Here is a 23,209-nt window from a genome sequence, read left to right as displayed (position 1 = left end):
AATGACAATTGACTTGAATAAAAAAAGCATTTCTGGTAAATGGAGGGACACTACAGCACCTGCAGTGAGCAAACTTGTCCATAAGATGGTGCCATAGCACAAACAATAAAACATCCTCTCAGTGTGCTTGTTTTTACTTTTTTTTAAATAAAATAATTGTTCTTATATACGCCAGCGGAAAAAAATCCATAAATTAGCTGCTCTGTTTTATAAGCCAGAGGTTTCAAACTGTTGGAAAAAAGTAGCGGCTTATAGTCCAGAATTTAGGGTACTTTGATTTATTGTCACATAAAAAACCCTCATTAAGAATAGCTATGATTTTGCCGTGGCGGTGTGCCACATTTAGTTAGATTAAGGGGAAACCTTGGAGTGTTTTTTTGTTGTTTTCAGAATGAGAGTTTGTGAAGCATCCCTTGCCTTGACGACATAATGAGTTGATCTGTTGGTTGAGCACATTTTGTTATTACATTAATAAGGAACATTTTCTACAAACACCCATATGAAGCACCGGTAGGTGTTGCTGCATTTGTGCATGCTTGGGTGTTGAGCCTTTCATGCAATATCCCTGCATACCATGTATCTTTAGGGTAGCACATTGACCAATAAGTACGCTGTAATAGTCCCATATTGAACAGGTATTTTTTTTACTATTTGAAATAAGTCTCAGAGGTCCCACGAAACGTGTAGGCAAATCTAGCCTTATAAGTCATATTCGGAACATTTACTTTTGTGTGTCGTTTTAATGCTAATAAGCTGTTTTTGTCTTCAACCTCCAAATTTAAACATTCGGTTTGTCATAAGTGTTGAACAGGTCTTAATTTCATTTGGCATGGAGCTCAACTAATTAGTGTTTTTGTTTCATCATGACACAATGATTCATGAACATTTTTACAGATCTTATTCGTAATCAACTTACAGTGGGATGTTTTGTGGTTGATATTAAATGTCTTTAAATGTTTTCATTCATCTAGGTCATTGTAATCTTAGGGCATTGAATCAATCGCAACTGGACTGTTTGGTTTGTCTTAGAAGATGTTTCGCCTCTTATCCGAGGAGGCTTTATCATTTCCTGCTCATTGACTTCGATTTGTCAGATCTAGTCTAGCGGCTGGTACCAATACCATGAATTGATATACGTGGAACCCCGACTTAAACAAGTTGAAAAACGTATTCTGGTGTTACCATTTAGTGGTCAATTGTATGGAATATGTGCTGCACTGTGCAATCTACTAATAAATGTTTCAATCAATTTCAATCAAATACCTCAGTAGGCTTGAGCATGAACTGATGATGCCTACTTATTTTTTGCTGAATCATTGTGTCATAATGATGCAAAAATACTATTTAATTAGTTGAGTTCCATGCCTAAGTAAATTAAGACCTGTTCAACATCCATAATGACAAACCAAATGTTTAAAATTGGAGGTTTTAGACAAGCCCAGCTCATTAGCATTAAAAGACAAACAGAAGTGCATGTTCTGAATATGACTTACAAGGTTAGATTTGACCACACTGTTGTGGGACCTCTGAGATTTATTTCAAATCAGGTAATGCTCAAGCTCAGGGGTGCCCATTACGTCGATCGCGATCGACTGGTCAATCTCGGAGGGTGTGTCAGTCGATCTCAAGCCAGGCATTAAAAAATAGACATAAAAATGAGCAATCATCAATCATACCAAGACTTCACTTTCGTCAGTTGTTTGACATTCTCGGCACCCGAGGATCTTGTGAGATGACGCTGGCTGCTGCGAGCTCATATTTAAGAAAAAAATCACTAACAAGGCGGACGCAGAGAAACACATTTTATTTCTAGAGACTCCGTACCTACTGTCAAAACTCTAAAGACCGACTGCACAGTTCCTGTCTTCACCATAAAAGACCTGTTTCATCCTGCCTGTGCTAACAAAATAAGAGTCTCAGAAAGCTAGCGTGCACAAGCTAGCAAGCTACGGAGTTTGAGGCGTATGTATTTCTCCCCCGCCCTCAGCGACCGCTTTCTCACTTGCCTGCCCACCCGCACAGTCACTGACGTCACTCACCTGCTGCCAGACATTAAAGGGCCACACACATATGCTACTCTCATAACAAAGTGTTTAAAAACCAGTATGCAAGTTGGACAAATGAGATGCCAAATCCAACCACTTTCATGTGGTATTGGACAGAAAGGAGGACTTTTTTTTTCCTCCATTTGAAAATGCGGACGTTATCAGCACCACTGTCTAATTCCAATCAATGCAAGTCATCAGAATCAGGTAATACACCAACTTATATTCTTGTCTTCATGAAAGAAAGGAATCTATGTGTGTTAAACATGCTTGTATTATCATTAAACACCATTAACTTGTTAACAAAAATGTCTCTTTCATAAATAAATAAATATAAATTATAAATAGGAATGAGGTAGATCTCCTCGACTTGGTCAATTGAAAAGTAGCTCACCTGCGGAAAAAGTGTGAGCGCCCCTGCTCAAGCTAGACTAGATCATACCCATCTAGGTCTATGAGCATGAACTGATGAAGCCTACTTGGATGCTGCTATTTAATGTTTTCTACACAATTCTAAATGAACGTTCTTGGTGTTTGTAGATTCAACATTTGTGGCAGACACTAGAAACAACCCCAGTATATGCGAAGGCAGTGTCGGGGGTCTTACAGGCAGTTTAAGTGCCAGTGGCAGCCAAATGGACAGACTTGGGGCCATCAGGGACAACCTCAGTGAGACTGCATCCACGATGGCTTTGGCAGGAGCAAGCATCACAGGAAGCCTCTCCGGCAGTGCCGTGGTCCACTATCTTAGCAGGTACACTACATCATCCATCCATTTTCCTTTAGGGCAATGCAAGAAGTTGCACATGTGACCTCGTGGAACATGCCTTATTAGTATCATGCAGTATCATTCTGTACTCTATCAAATGTGCTCATTGTAGCCCTTAATCATGACTTTTATATTTAATTAGAAACAAATCTGCACAAATTGTTTTAGTCAATTAGATTTTTAGGTTAAAGTGTTTCATATATTGTGTTACAGAGTTATTGTTGATCAATTTTAATTTGTAATTACTTACTGGATTTATTTTATTTTTCAGTATCAAATGGTCCTAGTCAGTCAAAAAATGTTTCGAGATTCAAAAAAGGATATACCCATATTTTTAATTTTAGTTAAGTTGATGCACTTAAATTTTTTTGTTACATACTACAAAATAGTTAAAAGTTTTCCCTTGTTGTAAGTTGATGTATAGTTCTTTCTTTTTGTTATCTTTAATGTTAATAAGAATACCATTTAAGGAAGGGGTATTATAAACAAATTATGCTATTTATAGTCACGGTAGAAAGTGGGGGGTGCGCAGTATTTCCTTCTTCCTAAGGGGGAGGCGCAACAGAAAAAAATTAAACACAGCACTAAGTTTATAGTTACTTCATTTAACACTAAAATGAGGAACTTAGAGTTACATTATTTTTTGGTCTGGGTATTATTGTTTAGGTCTGCCCTTGTGCCATTATTGTAACAACGTTCAGTACACATTTTTAAGCCCTAAAGGCTGAAATATGCTCTCGCGTCACATAGCTTGAATGGCTGCTAGCCCTATATTTCTAATATATATTAAATATTTCTAACCTCGCGTCAACTGCAACACGGAGTGCAGAGCTTTGATTAGTCAACCTTTTTAGCTTACTGCACAATAAAAGTTACTGTTGCTGCAAAATTATATATTCAAACTCCAATAACAGTGTGGATGTCACTTCAGTTGCCATGGTTACTTCAACTACTACACCTATAATAAGCTTGGTCAACGAGAGTTTTTGCTGCTCACTTAGGAAAACACTTCTTCTAGTGTTTTGGAGGAAAACAGTCAGTCATGCATCAGCCCCCGCCATTAAGCTCTAAAAATATCCAGACGCCATCATAGGGGACTCAAGCTATGTGACACAATAGCATATTTCAGCCTTTAGTCTAGCCGATCACATTCAATGAATTTTCCTTGGAAGTCCCTACCAGGTGTGTGACCTGTCTACCCTCTAACATGACGACAGGTTGGAGGTGCAAGCTGATGTGCAGAAGGACCATTGCAGTCTCAGCGGCGAGTCAGGTTCTGTCAGCCTAGGAACAATCAGTGACAATGCAAGTACCAAAGCATTGGCAGGATCCATCCTGAATGCCCACATTCCCTTTGACAGGTATGTCATTTAAAATGTGGCGAAAGTAAGCAGCGTGAAACATGTTTGTTATAAGACTTCAAATCTGTAAGTTATTGGACAGATGATTAAATCATAGACTGCTTAGATCAGCCAGCAGCACATTTGTTTGTTTAATTGCTTTATTGCCAGCATTCATTTTGGCAAAGTAAACTAGTACCTTATAGGACAGACACTGTCAGAATTGTGTAAGAAAATAAATACTCCAGTTGAACCTCGATTTACGAACTTAATGGGTTGTTAAATAAGTTTAATAGAAAAGTTTGTAAATTGAAGCACTTTTTTCCATTAAAAAAACGTAAACGTGAATAATGGGTTGCAGCCTCGACAAAAGTTTATATTTTAGTCGAACTTTGTAACCGTTGAACATAATATAAAGCACTATACTGTCCTGAATATCAAACAACAACTGGGTGATGATAAACAACAACAACAACCAGCGAAACTCATTTGGAGCGGACATGCACACACACACACACACACACACAGCACACACACACACACACACACACACACACACACACTGTCACTAGCCCTGTGGTACACTTACAGCCATGTCACTACAATGATGAGCAATAAAAAAAATATATTAAAGTATCCTTGTCAGTTAATCTTCTTTGCATGCTGTTGTAGGGAGGGGTAGTGGCGGGAGGCAGTGTCGACAACGCTGTTTATACGTCTTGAATGTTTCAAACCACACATCGCTTGTCCATTGCTTTCATTAGACTCATGTTAAGCTCGCAAAAAAAAAAATGTCAAAACACTAGAAAAGAACAAAGTTGCACAGTAGTTAACAACAGTACTTTGCTGACTGAATGAGCAACAGAGAACAACTAGCCCGCCCACAATAGATGATTGAACGGGTGGATGAAACATTCGTACACAAATCATATTTTTATGTGGTCTCTGCATTGTAAATCGAAAGGTTCGTACAGTGATGATTTCGTAAATCGAGGTTCCACTGTAACCCCTTCAATAAAGTCACGCTCCCCAATTGTTTCATTTTGATAACGGTAAGGACTTGGCGGAGGTTTGAGTGGTGTTCTAGTTATGTATGGTCAGAAAAACAATCCAATGGTTCTTATCGACTGGTTAGTATTGAATCAGTAACTGTGAGCTACAAACTCAATTTAGAAAAGTAATACTGATGTTTTTGTGATCAACATCCCATCCAATGTCCTCCTGTGTCTCCTCTCGGTTTTCACCTCGCCCCCAAGAGATGGGAACAGCATGGAAGTCCAGGTTGACATTGAATCCAAACCCGACAAATCACGCAACCACAGTGGCGGTAGCAGTGCCGATCACGGCAGCCATGTTGGCCGCTGCGGCTGGACCTGCCCCTCTAACGACTGCATGTTCTCGGAGGGTCGAGGAACGTCTACCAAATGGGTGAAAGAAACATGCGGCCCCTCTTCCAGTTCAGGAGGCAAAAAGTGCAAAGGCAAACTGCGCAAAAAAGGCGGTGGCGCTAGGATCGATGAGACAAGAGAAGACATGGACACTCAGCTTTTGGAGCAACGTAGCACCAACTCGTTAGAGTTTGACTCTCCTTCTCTGAGCGGCAGCCTGCCTTCTGTTTCTGACTCTCACTCCAGCCACTTCTCAGAGTTCAGCTGCTCTGACTTGGAGAGTATGAAAACTTCCTGTAGCCACGGCTCTGGCGGAGGCGACTACCACACACGCTTCGCCACCATCAGCCCCTTACCGGAGGTGGAGAACGACCGCCTGGAGACATGTCCTGCTTCCCGGACTTCCTGCAAGGGCCTTGATGCCGCCGTCGTCCCCACTCCACACTCACCCACCTCCTCGCTCAGTCATGCGGAACTTTCCAGCGTAAAATTCATCACAGAGGATAGTGTCAACCTGGTGTGTCACTCTCAGGGCCGCAGTACACAACTCCTCAAAGAAACCAACAACAATTACCACCAAGCAGAACAGTCCAAGAACTTGTGCGTACAGACGGACATTTAGAGAAACACCTGAAGTGCTGCATCTTTTCTTTCAGTGAAATACCAGCCGGCCTTTGACTAGGAGAAAGTTGTGTGTGTCAACAGGCTGTTATCTAAAAACCAGCCATGAGACAAATATGACTCACTTGAAAAAAGTTAGGGAGATTCAGCTTTCAGGGTGAAATTCAGGATGTAGCTAAAAAGCGTTTTGGACAACTTGCTGTTCTCGAAAAAGACAACATTATTCTCCAGTCTCTTCAACACTGGTTCACTCTCACACTGGAACCTCAGCGGCCACTTCCCCTTGAGAACTTCCTGTTTGAAGTCACACCATGTTTGGTATCATTTTGGTTTCATTACATCAGAATGTGAAAAGCATTTAAAATACCGTTCATAATTGAACCAGGACATTTTTTTGTTGCACTCATGTTGTCATTTTTTTTTTCAGCAAGTTGTGTAGAAGTAGTAAAACGTTAAAAACATTTGGACATCCAAAAGTTTAGATTTAAATTTAAAAGGGAACTGCACTTTTTTGTTCTAGAATTCTGCCCATCATTCAGAATCCCTATATGAGACAAGAACACATGCCTTTCTCTTTTCTGTGCATTCTAAATAGTGAAAAACTGCTAGCAAAAGTTAGTTATGGTATCCAATCAATTCCGCCTACACCTCCTTTCATAGAGACACTGTAAGTATATGTAACAGGCACATTCATAATAACGTGTACCGTATTTTCCGCAACAAGATATAAGCCGCACCCGCTAAATTTTAAAATAAATTATTTTTCCATAAATTAGCTGCACTAGACTTTAAGCCACAGTTATATATGTTGTGAAATGAGTTATTTACACAAATATTTTGTAAATGTATTTTTCCATACCTTTCCAAACAATGTTTGTAACATGGCAGTAAAATGGCTGATCAGAAAAAACAGAAGTCATCTTCATGGACCCGCTAGCTGCAGAAGCTAACTTCCCAGTGGGGTTTTGAAGAATTTACTGATGAATTTGTAAAACTGAAACGATAAAAACATAATGCTATTGTAAGTTAATACTACTAACACAGACACTTGTAGAGGTGCTAGCATATTAGCTAATGCTCACATCGCTAGCTTCATTACATTATGAATGCACATACAAATATGCATGAAAACACTAGAGAACCGCTATTGGCAGTTTTACTTTCGGTTCAAGCCAAAACAGGAAGTATAATTTCAACTCGCAGCACCTACAGTGAGCAAAGTGTTCCAAAAGATAGCACAAACAATAGCACACCACTTCAGTCCTATTCAAACTATTAAACACAAAACATGGTAATTAGCAGTAAACAATTTCATAAATTAGTCGCACCATTTTATAAGTCGCCGGGTTCAAAGTGTAGGTAAAATATAGCGGCTTACAGTCCGGAATTCATAGTTATATTTACATATTTTGCTCATTTTAAGCATTACCAGAACTTCTTTCCTTTCCTTGTGTTTCCGTTAACAACAATTACTAATCGATGACTACTTTGGTACAAATGATCCATAACTTTATATTTTTGAGCCTGAATATACCGAATATGAGCTACACGTTTAAGAAGCTGAGTGATAACCAGACACCGCTTTAGTGAAACCTTAAGCCTAATGTAGCAGTTTTGCTGGGAGGACAAGAAGTACACAATACAAGGAAGAAAAAAACATGACCTACATTGTTCGCTCTGACTGGGATGCCAACTGTCAGGATGGTTGTATCTTTCAGCACAATACTTAACATGATTAATTCATCACCATACTCACTCCTGCTTGGGGCAAACAAGGTGACCAACTTCTTGGGTTATGGCCACAACCTGGGTCTATAAATGTGAGAGGCTTGATTTATTATCTAGCACACACTTTTACCAACTTTGGCGATTCAGCACTAAAAGTAGTTCCTTGTTGTTGGCTCTTGCAGTAAGTGTTGCTATAAACTTGGTTAATGTGCAGGTCAAGACATGAAAATGGAGAATTGTTGGAGGTTTTTAGAGGACCTGAAGGCATAATTGTTGAATCAACATTACATGCCTCGTTTGCTACCTCTTGCTAGCAGTTTTTTTAGTATTTATCACGAACCGAAAACAGAAAGATGTGTGTTCTTGTCTCGCACAATTGTGAATAATGGACAGTTTACTATAAAGGTTATATTGCATCTTAACTTTCTCCTAAATGTCACCCGGATATCCCAAACTCTTTTGAGTTGTGTGTGTGTGTCAGGACTCGGGAGTCCTGCAAACTGCCGAGTCATCATAGATGGACGAGGTAGACCTGTGGAGAACTACTGTGCCAGTTTCTATCACTGTCTTTGGCTGGAAGAATTGTATCCAGATCGCCCTCGAAGGGTTTTGAGCTTCTTGGTGTGTCTTAAGTTTAGGGGTGTGGCCGGCAATGATTACAGATTGTAAAAAGAAATGCTAAAAAAAAGACGACGTATTTGGGCTTACCGAGTATGATAAACATGTGCTTTGATATCTTTTTGGTGCCTTCATGAAGCAGTTAAGTGTTGTGTGCGTGAACAAGCTCACACCACGGGGGGTGTGGAGTTCCTCTAATCAGCAGCATACTTGAGACAAAGTGAACTTTGGTGAATGAAGACTTTTCAATTGCCTACCAAAGACAGCACTCTGGCTCTTGGTAAATCTTACACCTTTGATCTTTGTCCGGAGCAGTGACCCTTTGGTGCATTCTTTTTCAGTATCACTGTACCCAAGAAATGATGCTGAGTCATGAATCTAGTAAGAGGGGACACATGCCCTGTTAGCTGCATTTCTTCTGACCTTGATTTACCCTTGGAGTCTTTGGTGCTGCTAAAGCTGACTTGGGCTCAGTTTGTATTTTCTACATCTGTTTGGTTTCAGCCTGCTTTTTCTTTCCCCGCTCAAAGGCTGCATCTTGGCCTCTGGCACGGCTCAGGTCAACTTCTATCAGGTGGATAAAAACACTTGGATTTGTATTTTGACTCTCGCCAAATTTAACATTTCGTTGGCTGAAACTAGGCCTCTTTCTGTTTCTTCATCTGCAAAACACACTAGTGCCAGATACAGTTCATTGTAGGGGTCATACGGTATTTTGGGGGGGGGGATTTACATTATTTTCTGCATGGAAATGCATATCAAAATAAAAACATTTAAAAGGACATTTTTGGTCATGTTTGAATGCTCACATTAATTTGTGGCCCAACACAATTGTTTCTCATGCTAAAACATAACATTTACCTGTGATATTAATGGAATTCTGATTAAATATTTAGCTTCCAAATATTGTCCAAAACGCACATTTTTTTTTTGTGTATGCAGCTTTATAGTGTATACTCTTGATCTGGCAGAGCATAAGAGGACGGCGCAGTAGAAAATCAATGCTGCCAAGTTAATGACTTATACAAGTGAAATTCAAAAAGTTAGAAAATTAATCAATGTTTATTTATATAGTCCGAAATCACAAGTGTCTCAAAGGGCTGCACAAACCACAATGACATCCTCGGTAGAGCCCACATAAGGGCAAGGAAAAACTCACCCCAATGGGACGTCGGTGACAGTGACGATGACCATGAGAAACCTTGGAGAGGACCGCATATGTGGGCAACTGTGTCTCTTGGAATGTGTAATGTCTTTGCTATTTTCTTATATCCTTTCTTATGAAGAGAAATGACCTCCTCTTGACTTCTTTGACCACTCCCTGGACTTCACCTTGTTGCAAATACACCATTGACCATCTACAACAAGGGTAGGTAACCTATGGCTCGCGAGCCAGATGTGGCTCTTTTGATGACTGCATCTGGCTCTCGGATAAACCTTAGCTGGCATTGCTTAACACGATAAGTAATGAATGATTCCACTTGTAATCACAGTGTTAAAAATAACGTTCAAAATATAAAACATTCTCATGCATTTTCATTCCATCCATCCGTTTTCTACCGCACCTGTTCAAGAAGTTGTGTAATGGTAAGAAGTTATTATTGGTTAGTGTGAGGCTTACCCCTCTGGGGGTTCTTCAGACCACTAAGCACCGAAATGAGAGCCTGTTTCAGGGTTACAATATTGTTTTATTTTTCAATAAGTCTCTCAGTTGGTGTCCAGCAATTGTATTTTCGTCTTTCTACTCGCTCGCGCTCTGGCTCCAGCCCCAACCCTGTCTCTCCTACTACCTGCTGCTTATAAAAGAGCGACAGGTGATTAACTATCAAGGTCCAGGTGGACCATCTACGCACATGTCGCTGATTTCGAGGCCTATCCTGGCACACCCCAGTTCGCTGCAGGCCACGCCCCCTCCACAGTTAGCTTCAGAATAACAATGTTATTACAAAGAATAAGAGACCTCTTATACCCTAGAAACGTTGGTCTTACTTAAAAATGCACACGTTTAGTTGTGTTCAGTGTTAAGAAAAATATTATATGGCTCTTACTGAAATACTTTTTGAAATATTTGGCTTGTTGGTTCTCTCAGCGGGCTTCACGGTGGCAGAGGGGTTAGTGCGTCTGCCTCACAATACGAAGGTCCTGCAGTCCTGGGTTCAAATCCAGGCTCGGGATCTTTCTGTGTGGAATTTGCATGTTCTCCCCGTGAGTGCGTGGGTTCCCTCCGGGTACTCCGGCTTCCTCCCACTTCCAAAGACATGCACCTGGGGATAGGTTGATTGGCAACACTAAATTGGCCCTAGTGTGTGAATGTTGTCTGTCTATCTGTGTTGGCCCTGCCATGAGGTGGCGACTTGTCCAGGGTGTACCCCGCCTTCCGCCCGATTGTAGCTGAGATAGGCGCCAGCGCCCCCCGCGACCCCAAAAGGGAATAAGCGGTAGAAAATGGATGGATGGATGGGTTCTCTCAGCCAAAAAGGTTCCCGACGCCTGATCTACAAGAAGCTGAGCGTCACAGTCTTTTTCAAGCCGTTTAATTGTTGCTCGTTATGGTTCTAATCACATCTACAGGTGTTTTCAACACCTGATTGAAAAGACCTTATTTAAATTCTATTCTTAAGAGTTATGATCTTCAAGGGGTTGAACAATTTTGTCAATGAGGTATTAAGAGAAATGTCCTTTTTGGTATTTTGTAAAATACAGTGTTACAATTTAAGTTGCATTTGTCTATTTGACACATCTTTATTTGATATGACTATAAACAAAATACAGAATAAATCTCCAACTTGCTAAAACACCGAAATTGTGTGGGGGTTGAATAATTTTGCACAACTGTAACATACAACTCACAATTTAATTCTTGGGGGGGGTAATTATTCCAAAAAGTCCAGCTCCAGTGAAGCTACAACGTGTAAGATATGTGCATCTACACTTAATCATTATGATGTTCCTGAGTGGCTAGACAGGACAGATGAAAATGTTTTGGGTTTTTAAAAATATTTATTTCTTCTTTTTTTTTAATCAATTAAGAACGTTAGAAATAAGAATTGCGATTCATTTGAAAGGCAATTTTTTTTTCACACCCCTACTGTTACTGGTTAATGTGAGGAAGTCAATTATTCATGGTCTCCGCAGAGTCTTGAAAAAGTCTTAAATCCAACAATTTGAATGTAAGGCCTAATATTTACACATGCTAGGCCTTCAATTTAAATTGTTAGAGTGTCAAATTAATTTTAGATCGGGGCCCACATGGAGAAAAATCTACTCCCAAGTGGGCCGGACTGGAAAAATCACGGCAAGACAACTTAACCTAGTGAAGTGAAGTGAATTATATTTATATAGCGCTTTTCTCAAGTGACTCAAAGCGCTTTACATAGTGAAACCCAATATCTAAGTTCCATTTAAACCAGTGTGGGTGGCACTGGGAGCAGGTGGGTAAAGTGTCTTGCCCAAGGACACAACGGCAGTAACTAGGATGGCACAAGTGGGAATCGAACTTGCAACCCTCAACTTGCTGGCACGGCCACTCTACCAACTGAGCTATGCCGCCCCTACTTAACTTGACCTACTCAGTGACCTAGTGGTTAGAGTGTCCGCCCTGAGAATCGGTAGGTCGTGAGTTCAAATCCCGGGCGAGTCATACCAAAGACTATAAAAATGGGACCTATTCCCTCCCTGCTTGGTTGAATGGACTTGAACATGTGTAGAAGAATATGGAAGACTTGGCGGAGGTAATGTGTGCCCTTCCCACTCGCGTCAGCACATTAACGGCAAAAACTTGTCATGTTGGATAGATGGATAGTACTTTATTGTTAGGGATGGTATAGCTTGGTTGGTACGGTGGCTGTGCCAGCAACTTGAGGGTTCCAGGTTCGATCCCTGTGTCCGCCATCCTCAAGACACTAAGCCCACCTGCTCCCAGTGCCACCCACATCGGTTTAAATGGAACTTAGATATTGGGTCTCACTATGTAAAAGCGCTTTATAAATATAATTCACTTCACTTTAGCAGAGATGCTAACAGTCCCTTTCACAGACAATATATGACGTTCTGGTTGTTGTTGCATGAAAACACTTCAATAGCAAATTTGAAAAATAGCGGTTATGTTTTTAAAATGAGTGTACAACAGAGAGTATTCTGGTGTATTTATTAGTAAGTTTAACCATTTTGTTTTCCAATGTGAAAGAGCAGTGAATTAATTATTTTATCGTATTTTCCGGACCATAAGGCACCCTGCCGGTTAAATGGTCTATTTTTTAGTATTTTTCATATATAAAACGCACCGGATTATAGGGCACATTAGAGTCCTTTTTTTTTTTTTCAAAATGTAAAACACTTCCTTAACATTTAATGGTGTTTTTTTGGTCAAAATGTTGCATAGATTATATTTTACAGATCATCTTCAAGTCGCTTCCTGGTCTTATTTACGTGGCTCACCTTCGGCAGCGTCTTCTCCCCGTCATGTGAATTGTGAATTATATTTATATAGCGCTTTTTCTCTAATGACTCAAAGCGCTTTACATAGTGAAACCCAATATCTAATATTTACATTTAAAGCAGTGTGGGTGGCACTGGGAGCAGGTGGGTAAAGTGTCTTGCCCAAAGACACAATGGCAGGGACTAGGATGGCGGAAGCGGGGATCGAACCTGTAACCCTCAAGTTGCTGGCACGGCCGCTCTACCAACCGAGCTATACCGTCGTCTTTGTTGTAGCGGTGTAGCGTGCAAGGACGGTAGTGGAAGGAGTGTCAAAATATGGAGCTAATTGTTTTAATGACATTCAGACCTAAATCAATAATGGAGCAGCATCTCAGAGTCATCATTGTCGACGTCCCACTGGGGTGAGTTTTTCCTTGCCCTTATGTGGGCTCTACCGAGGATGTCGTTGTGGTTTGTCCAGCCCTTTGAGACACTTGTGATTTAGGGCTATATAAATAGGCATTGATTAATTGATTGATCTCCTCATCCGGAAACAACAACACAGGTCCGACCTGAACTCTAATATCTAAAGTTCCTTGGGTGAATAATGTAGACTCACTACGCCGGTATGTTTTAGCGCTTTTAATGTCGAGTTTTCTGACAGATATAAGTAAGAACTTTACAATATATTAGAAAAGGCAACAGTGGAGGATGAATGTCCCATAACAAGAAGATCGAGAAAAAGAAGCTTATCGACTACAGACGACAAAGGCAATCTTTCAGGATTTATGCAGATCCAAAATACAGATCAGCAGCTACAAGAAGGTAAGAAAAGTGGCTTTTGCATAATAATTGCGAAACAAAAATCCAGATAATCCATCCATTCATTTTCTACCGCCTGTCACTTTCAGGGTCGCAGGGGGTGCTGAAGCCTATCTCAGCTGCACACGGGCGGAAGGCGGTATACACTCTGGACAAGTCGCCATCCCATCGTAGATGATGTCTTAAGTAATACACACACCATGATAATACTTGCAGCTTCATAGCTTACCAAACTCGTACTAAAACATTTTGATAGATTTTTGAGTGCCGTGTGTAATGTTCTATATTTTCAATGGAACATATAAAATGTCGGTGTTAACTTGATTTATATTGCCATCATAGTGCAGTCTACACATGCCTCTCATGTATGACTGGTCACACTTATCATTACACCACGTACCAAATAAAATTGCTTCGAGGTCGGTAAGCAAACCCAGAATCACTCCGTACATTAGGTGCAACGGGTTATAAGGTGCACTGTCCAGTTTTGAGGGGAAAAAAGTATTTTAATTGTGCCTTATAGTCCGGAAAATATGGTACTAAGTTGCAATTCATTCTGGCCCTCCAATTTTCCTTTGTCTTTGTACTTTTATGTCCGTATGGATGTGAAATGTTCAAATTATTTTCAATATGATTGATGGAGCGGCAACGCACGCTGGAGCCCGGCCCAAGATGGAGGCGTTTATGGCGAGCGGCGAGGCGGGACGTGCCGGGAGCGACGCCGCAATCAAGTTCAGGTGCGTGGATCGCGCACCTTGACACAATCTGTGTATCTCCTCGCAGTGTATAAAAGGGGAGAAGGAGGAGAGATCGGGGCACGTGCCCCAGTATTGATCTGCAGTGCCCCAGTAAAAATTTCACCAATTAAAAAAAAAAAAACGCTTCAGAATTTTAAGTCTACATAACATAGACAACAGCGCACATACTATTTAGTATGGTAGTTGATTGCTACTGTAATCACTCCACGTAACAATGAGCACATGGCTAATTAATATGGTAATTTATTCACGTGTGGAGACTTCAGTTGAGAGAGAGGATGAGAATCACTGCGTGAGGTAAGTAACGTTAGCCAACAACAATTTGTTAATTATATTATTTTGATTTTGATTTGACTCAAACTGTAACTCCTAGATCAGGGGTGTCAAACTCAAGTACCAAAATGGGCCAAAATTTAAAACTGAACAAAGCTGCGGGCCGAGGTTGAACAAATGAACCTTTTAATAGGGACCCAAACAAGTTTAGCATTGAATATTGAACAAGCAAGGCTTATATAACTTTATAGTGACATGCAAAATCCAGGTTTAAATAATAATATTTAAAAAATATCAATGGCATATCAAATGAAATTTAAATAAAAATTGAATGCCTCTTTTCTATTTGCAGCCTTCTGAGGTGAATATCGAAATAAACTTTTTCCGCAGGCTAATAATAAATTTGAAAATAAAATAATGAATAAATCAAACATTCAAGCCTTGAAGTAGCAAGAGAAAGTGCATGAATAAAATGTTAATTATTGCTCAGTTTGCTACACTTATTTGCTTGAAAACTTAATACGGAACAAGCAATAGTTATTTAACTTAATAGTGCAAAACCAACTTTCAAAAAACAAACGGAAAAACATCAATGGCATATTAAAATGTAAATTAAAAAAATGTAATGCCTATTTTCTGTCTGCAGCCTTCTGAGGTAAATATCAACATTAACTTTTTCCACAGGCTAATACATCTGAAAATAAAATAATGAATAAATGAACCATTCAGGCCTTTTAACTGCTCAGTTTGTGACACACTGATCTAATCTGATGTGCCCAAACCAGACCTGCCATCTTTTCTTGGACCCTAGTTCATTAATGTCGGGGCTCAGGCTTTGAGCTGAGGTGGGCGGGGTTTGGTAGTATATTGTAACGTTCCGGAAGAGTTAGTGCTGCAAAGGATTCTGGGTATTTTTTTATGTTGTGTTACGGTGCGCGCGTTCTCCCGGAATGTGTTTGTCATTATGGTTTGGTGTGTGTTCACAATGTGGCCGTATTTGTAACAGTGTTACAGTTGTTTATACGACCACCCTCAGTGTGACCTGTATGGCTGTTGATCAAGTATGCCTTGCATTCACTTGTGTGTGATAAAGGCGCATGTGTTATGTGACTGGGCCGGCACGTTGTTTGTATGGCGGGAAAAGCGGACGTGACGACAGGCTGTAGAGGACGCTAAAAGGCAGTGCCTTCAAGGCACGCCCCCAATATTGTTGTCCGGGTGGAATTCGGGAGAAATTCGGAAGAATGGTTGCCTTGGGAGATTTTTGGGAGGGGCACTGAACTTTGGGAGTCTCCCGGGAAAATCATGAGGGTTGGCGGTGAATGCAGCTGTATAACACCGGCGGGCCAGCTCTAATCTTAATTTGATATTACCTCAAGGGCCAAATGAAATTAAACGGCGGGCCAGAGTTTGACACCCATGTCCTATTGGCCCGCAGCAGGGAAGAAGCAGCGAGGAATGAGAGATGTAAGTGAAGTCCTAGCTAGCTAGGCAACATCATTGTCTTAAGTTGATGCTAAGTTAGCTAACGTTATTCCTTGTATCAAGACAAACATTCATTTGCTGTACGAGCTGTCGGGGGAATTTCCAATGAACATGAAACATCATGTTGGTTATTGTCTGCTGCTTCTGCATCAATGATGATTTGGAGTCAGCATGTGTGAGTTGAGTGCTTCTTTAAAATGCTTTATCTTCAGGAAGAAAAACATTTTTCCATATCATCAAGTCGTGAGCCCAATTTTTTAAATCATTCAAGTTTATTTCACAGAAAAATAGCACAGTAGACTTGTCTTGTTAATCGGTGTGACTTTGACTAAAATAGTATTGTTTTGTCACCAGAAAAATGGCTGCAGTTAAAGCATCTGGTTTTGATTCCAGAAAAAATAGTAACATTTCTGTATTTGTTTTCAGAAAGATGGCTGAAAATATCGGGTTTTGTTGCCCCATTTAGATTAAAAATATATATATCTATGTCTGTCCTGAGTCCTCCAACTTGTTAGTCGGTTTGCCTTTTGCTAAAATACTCACTAATAGTCACTAGAAAAATGGCTAAAAATATCTGCTTTTGTTGCCACAATTTGATTTTTTACTCCCTAAACTTTTTTTGATTTTTCATGCACACATCTGACTGCGACTCACTGAAAATGACACACCAGTTAGGAACCACTGGTCAGCTGTATAACAGTTACTGTAATATTTCCATGTCTGTCCAGACAAAGTGGAGCAGCAGAGTGCAGGAAGAAGTGAAGGAGGGATGGAAGTTGATGAGCAAGAGCAGAGGTGAGTTGCAGATGTTAAATTTGCAGATGATTACTGCAATAAATATTTCAAAAAGATTCATTGCTCTTCCTTTTTGCTTTTACCAGTAGCAGTTTAGAAGTCCGGAGTAAAAAAGTGCACAAGTAGGCCAAATACATGAGTTAATTTCAGGTGGTTCATCAAAGATCCATACGACATAATCTGATATGATTTCATAGTTTAAAACACTATTTATGTATTTTTTATGATAAATAATGCTAAAAACGTTTTTGCTTGCGCGCTTTGCACGCTCACATGAAGTATTTGTGCCCCAGTACAGTATTAGGTCTAGTGACGCCCCTGGGCAGAAGGAGTCCGAGAGCCTGCAGCAGTGGATCAGGAGCGAAAGCGAGAGAGAGCAAGACGCAGCCGACTAAAGAGCGACGACGGCGCAAAAGACGTCCTTTATCTGAAAAAATAAACGAGAGTCAAACCTGCTCAAGCAGCATGTCCTTCCTTGATGGTCCCCGGAATCCCCACAATGGGCGCCAAATGGGACGTTCGCTTGCTGTCGTGCGGGTTCCCAGGACCATCTAGGAAGGACATGCTGCTTGAGCAGGTTTGACTCTCGTTTATTTTTTCAGATAAAGGACGTCTTTTTCCCCGTCGTCGCTCCCACTGTTCACTCCTCCGTCTTGCTCTCTCTCGCTTTCGCTCCTCATCCACTGCTACAGGCTCTCCGACTCCTTCTGCCTTGATCTCTCCTCCTTCTCCCCTTTTATACACTGTGAGGAGATACACTGATTGTGTCAAGGTGCGCGATCCACGCACCTGAACTTTATTGCAGCGTCGCTCCCGGCATGCCCCGCCTCGCTACTCGCCATAAACGGCTCCATCTTGGGCCGAGCTCCAGCGTGCTCTGCCGCTCCGTCGGACCCACATCTCCACAATGGTCTTAAAAGTCTTAAATTTGACCTGTTGAAACCTACAGAGACCCTGATTAAAGGCCTACTGAAATGAGATGTTTTTATTTAAACGGGGATAGCAGGTCCATTCTATGTGTCATACTTCATCATTTCGCCATATTGCCATATTTTTGCTGAAAGGATTTAGTAGAGAACATCCACGATAAAGTTCGCAACTTTCGGTGCTAAGAGAAAAGCCTTGCCTGTACCGGAAGTAGCAGACGATGTCACATGTTTGATGGCTCCTCACATATTCACATCGATTTTAATGGGAGCCTTCAACAAAAAGAGCTATTCGGACCGAGAAAACGACAATTTCCCTATTAATTTGAGCGAGGATGAAAGATTTGTGTTTGAGGATATTGATAGTGACGGACAAGAAAAAAAAAAAACGTGATTGCATTGGGACGGATTCCGATGTTTTTAGACACATTTACTAGGATAATTCTGGGAAATCCCTTATCTTTCTATTGTGTTGCTAGTGTTTTAGTGAGTTTAATAGTACCTGATAGTCGGAGGTGTACCTCCGCAGGTGTGTTGACGCCAATGTCTCAGGGAAGTCGACACCAGCTTTATGGGCGGCACAAGCTCAGCTGATCTCCGGTAAGAGGCGACTTTTTACCACAATTTTCTCACCAAAACATGCTGGTTGACATTCGGTTGGTATCCATGTCCGCTTGACCGCTCTGATCCATAGTAAAGTTTCACCTCCGTGAATTTTAAACAAGGAATCACCGTGTGTTTGTGTGGCTAAAGGCTAAAGCTTCCCAACTCCATCTTTCTACTTTGACTTCGATATTAATTGAACAAATTGCTAAAGATTCAGCAACACAGATGTCCAAAATACTGTGTAATTATGCGATTAAAGCAGACGACTTTTAGCTGTGTGTGTGTGCAGCGCCCATATTCCCTACCAGCCTGTGACGTCAAGCGTCTACGTCATCATTACGTGACGTTTTCAAGAAGAAACTCCCGGGAAATTTAAAACTGCAATTTAGTAAACTAATTGTGTTGCAATGTTGATATTTCATCATTGATATATAAACTATCAGACTGCGTGGTGGCTTTCAGTAGTTCTTTAAGTACTACCTTTGTAACGGTCACTTGAAGAAAAGACAACATGGGTTAGTTTAAAGCTGTATTTTCAGCAGTTGAACAGCTGGGGTTTGCCATTCTGTACTTAACAGTACTAAAGATGATCATGCAGACCTACAGTAAATGTCTTTTAGAACAACAATAGGGTTATAGAACGTGATCTTCCTCTACAGTAAGGAATGTCTTAAATAGCTTCATGGCAAATTCCCTGAAATGAAAGTCATCATGCTCCTCTATTATAAACATTTGGATATTCAAAGACTGCAATCCACAACTGAGAAAACCCAACTTATTTTGGACCCAATTGATCAATACCCTCAAGGTCCAAAGTACTGCGCATACTTGAATGGTTAGAGAGGTACAAAAGCAATTCTTTGTAAAAAATATAGATCTTTTTTTTTTTTTTTGACGCAGTCACTTTAAACATAGTCTCAGATCATTTTCCAGCAGTGTTTAAATGTATTGCTTTGGGACACATTCTCTTATCGTGCGGTTTTTGCATAGATCCAAGAGTCATGGTGCGGGTGCAGCAGCTGATGCGGGCGACGAGCGTGCGGACGCTTCAGATGTATTTGTTGGCCAGGTTCTGGACGTCATTCTGGGTGAAGTCTGCACTCGGGACGGCGGACAGGCGCTCGAACAGCTGGCCTATGTGGCCGCGCTCCTCCTTCTCCAGCAGGATCAGCGCGATCTGAAGGAAACAAAATATTTGTCATTCATCACTCATTAGATTAGAAGTGCTGGGAGATGGAAAAATGTGTGTGAGGGGGCGTTTAAAGACCTACTGAAACCCAATTTTGATAAGTTTTATATATCAATGATGAAATATTAACATTGCAACACATGCCAATACGGCCGCTTTAGTTGACTAAATTGCAGTTTTAAATTTCCCGCGAGGTATCCTGTTGAAAACGTTCCCGGAATGATGACGCTTTCTTGTGACGTTATTGGTTGAAGCGGACATTCTATCCCAGCACCACTCACGGCTAAAAGTAGTCTGTTTTTATCACATAATTACACAGTATTCTGGACAAGTTTCGCTGAATATTTTGCAATTTGTTCAATTAATAATGGAGACGTCAAAGAAGAATGCTGTTGGTGGAAAGCGGTGGATTGCAGCTGTCTTTAGCAACCCAAACACAGCCGGTGTTTCTTTTTTTTGTTGTGAAGCTTTAATGTGGAACAGAGCGGTCAAGCGAACATGTTCCTCTACCACATGTCAACCGGCAGTTTTCGGTGAGAAAATTGTGGTAATAAGTCGGCTCTTACCGGAGACATCAGTGGAGCTTGTGTCCTCCTGCACCAGCTGTCAAAAAGGCAGCTGCGACTTTCTTGGCTCCTCCATGGCTTCCATCAGAGACACTGGCGGTCAACACACCCCTCCGACTTTCAGGTATGACTTTATAATCTCACTAAAACACTAGTAACACAAGGGATTTTCCAGAATTATCGTAGTAAATGTGTCTGACATCTTTTTTTTTTTTTTTTTTCATAGTGCTTCACTCTAACTTTCCTCATCCACGAATCTTTCATCCTCGCTCAAATTAATGGGGAAATCGTCTCTTTCTCGGTGCGAATCGCTCTTGCTGCTGGTGGCTATGATTGTAAACAATGTGAGGATGTGAGGAGCTCTTCAACCCGTGACTTCACGCGCTCATCGTATGCTACTTCCGGTACAGGCAAGGCTTTTTTCCTAGTTGCGAACTTTATCATCGATGTTCTCTACTAAATCCTTTCAGCAAAAATATGGCAATATCGCGAAATGATAAATAAATGGGTTGTACTTGTATAGCGCTTTTCTACCTTCAAGGTACTCAAAGCACTTTGACACTACTTCCACATTTACACACACATTCACACACTGATGGAGGGAGCTGCCATGCAAGGCGCTAACCAGGACCCATCAGGAGCAAGGGTGAAGTGTCTTGCTCAGGACACAACGGACGTGACGAGGTTGATACTAGGTGGGGATTGAACCAGGGACCCTCGGGTTGCGCACGGCTACTCTCCCACTGCGCCACGCCGTCCCTGATGAAGTATGACACACAGAATAGACCTGCTATCCCCGTTTAAATAAGAAAATCTCATTTCAGTAGGCCTTTAAAAACCATAAAGATCCTCCTACCGAGAACCTGTCCGCAGTGTGTAGATGACTGAGGTGTTGGTAGACTAGGTTAGGGTCTTTCTCCAAGAGGTGCGAGTCCAGCACCTTCATGATGAAGCTAATGGTCTGCCCGCTGAGCTGAGTGCTCAAAAACTGCGGAAGCTTCTCCGGAGCAGTCGAAGCCAACAAGTCGGCGCCTGCTGCCATGTTGCCGCTGCTGCAGGCGACGTTTAAAGCTTGGCCAAACTCGTAGGCATTGCTTGTTTGCAGTTTATGGCTGAACTCTTCCCTGAAACAAGTGTCAGAACTTGGAACGCTTGATGCTTCGTGATCACCCGTCACCTGCGGAGGAGGACAAAGACCATTACATCGAGGGGGAGGCGTTGAACAGGCCCTAAAAACCATTTCGGTCTTTAATAGTACTGATGGATATTCTACTCAATTGTTTTGGGGGCCACATTTCCAGAATTTAATTACAAACCCCGTTTCCATATGAGTTGGGAAATTGTGTTAGATGTAAATATAAACAGAATACAATGATTTGCAAATAATTTTCGACCCATATTCAGTTGAATATGCTACAAAGACAACATATTTGATGTTCAAACTCATAATCATCTTTTTTTGGCAAATAATCATTAACTTTAGAATTTGATGCCAGCAACACGTGACAAAGAAGTTGGGAAAGGTGGCAATAAATACTGATAAAGTTGAGATATGTTCATCAAACACTTATTTGGAACATCCCACAGGTGTGCAGGCTAATTGGGAACAGGTGGGTGCCATGATTGGGTATAAAAGCAGCTTCCATGAAATGTTAGGTAATTCACAAACAAGGATGGGGCGAGGATCACCAATTTGTAAGCAAATTGTCAAACAGTTTTAGAACAACATTTCTCAAAGACCTATTGCAAGGAATTTAGGGATTTTACCATCTACGGTCCGTAAAATCATCAAAAGGTTCAGAGAATCTGGAGAAATCACTGCACGTAAGCCATGATATTACGGACCGTTGATCCCTCAGGCGGTACTGCATCAAAAACAGACATCTGTGTGTAAAGAATATCACCACATGGGCTCAGGAACACTTCATAAAACCACTGTCAGTAACTACAGTTGGTCGCTACATCTGTAAGTGCAAGTTAAAACTCTACTATGCAAAGCAAAAGCCATTTATCAAGAACACCAAAGAACGCCGCCGGCTTCGCTGGGCCCGAGCTCATCTAAGATGGACTGATGCAAAGTGGAAAAGTGTTCTGTGGTCTGACGAGTCCACATTTCAAAGTATATTTGGAAACTGTGGAAGTGGTGTTGTCTGGAACAAAGAGGAAAATAACCATCCGGATTGTTATAGGCGCAAAGTTGAAAAGCCAGCATCTGTGATGGTATGGGGGTGTATTAGTGCCCAAGGCATGGGTAACTTACACATCTGTGAAGGCACCATTAATGCTGAATGGTCCATACAGGTTTTGGAGCAACATATGTTGTCATCCAAGCAACGTTATCATGGACGCCCCTGCTTATTTCTGCAAGACAATGCCAAGCCACGTGTTACAACAGCGTGGTTTCGTAGTAAAAAAGTGCGGGTACTTTCCTGGCCCGCCTGCAGTCCAGACCTGACTCCCATCGAAAATGTGTGGCGCATTATGAAGCGTAAAATACGACAGCGGAGACCCCGGACTGTTGAACGACTGAAGTTCTACATAAAATAAGAATGGGAAAGAATTCCACTTTCAAAGCTTCAACAATTAGTTTCCTCAGTTGCCAAACGTTTATTGAGTGTTGTTAAAAGAAAAGGTGATGTAACACAGTGGTGAACATGCCCTTTCCCAACTACTTTGGCACGTGTTGCAGCCATGAAATTCTATGTTAATTATTATTTGCAAAAAAAAAAAAAAGTTTATGAGTTTGAACATCAAATATGTTGTCTTTGTAGTGCATTCAATTGAATATGGGTTGAAAAGAATTTGCAATTTATTGTATTCCGTTTATATTTACATTTAACACAATTTCCCAGCTCATATGG

General features: G+C 41.0%; 2 protein-coding genes across 2 annotated transcripts in view; one reads left to right on the top strand and one right to left on the bottom strand.

The window, feature by feature from the left end:
- LOC133562381 (E3 ubiquitin-protein ligase RNF19A-like) overlaps positions 1-9,291 on the top strand; it is a 36,537-nt gene extending 27,246 nt beyond the window's left edge. The window contains exons 8-10 of the mRNA XM_061916552.1: positions 2,586-2,799; positions 4,032-4,175; positions 5,411-9,291. Coding sequence (XP_061772536.1) covers positions 2,586-2,799; positions 4,032-4,175; positions 5,411-6,164 — 1,112 coding nt within the window. The 3' untranslated portion in view covers positions 6,165-9,291. The remainder of the gene's footprint in view (positions 1-2,585; positions 2,800-4,031; positions 4,176-5,410) is intronic.
- Positions 9,292-19,109: 9,818 nt separating this feature from the next.
- LOC133562379 (sperm-associated antigen 1A-like) overlaps positions 19,110-23,209 on the bottom strand; it is a 53,232-nt gene continuing 49,132 nt past the window's right edge. The window contains exons 10-11 of the mRNA XM_061916551.1: positions 21,205-21,525; positions 19,110-19,770 (exon numbers count right to left, since the gene is read on the bottom strand). Of these exons, the coding sequence (XP_061772535.1) occupies positions 19,642-19,770; positions 21,205-21,525 (450 nt within the window). The 3' untranslated portion in view covers positions 19,110-19,641. The remainder of the gene's footprint in view (positions 19,771-21,204; positions 21,526-23,209) is intronic.

The sequence above is a fragment of the Nerophis ophidion genome, linkage group LG11 (genome assembly GCF_033978795.1).
Source record: "Nerophis ophidion isolate RoL-2023_Sa linkage group LG11, RoL_Noph_v1.0, whole genome shotgun sequence".
NCBI lineage: Eukaryota > Metazoa > Chordata > Actinopteri > Syngnathiformes > Syngnathidae > Nerophis > Nerophis ophidion.
Note: the sequence above shows the minus strand (reverse complement) of the source record. Positions and strands in the feature narration are given on the sequence as shown.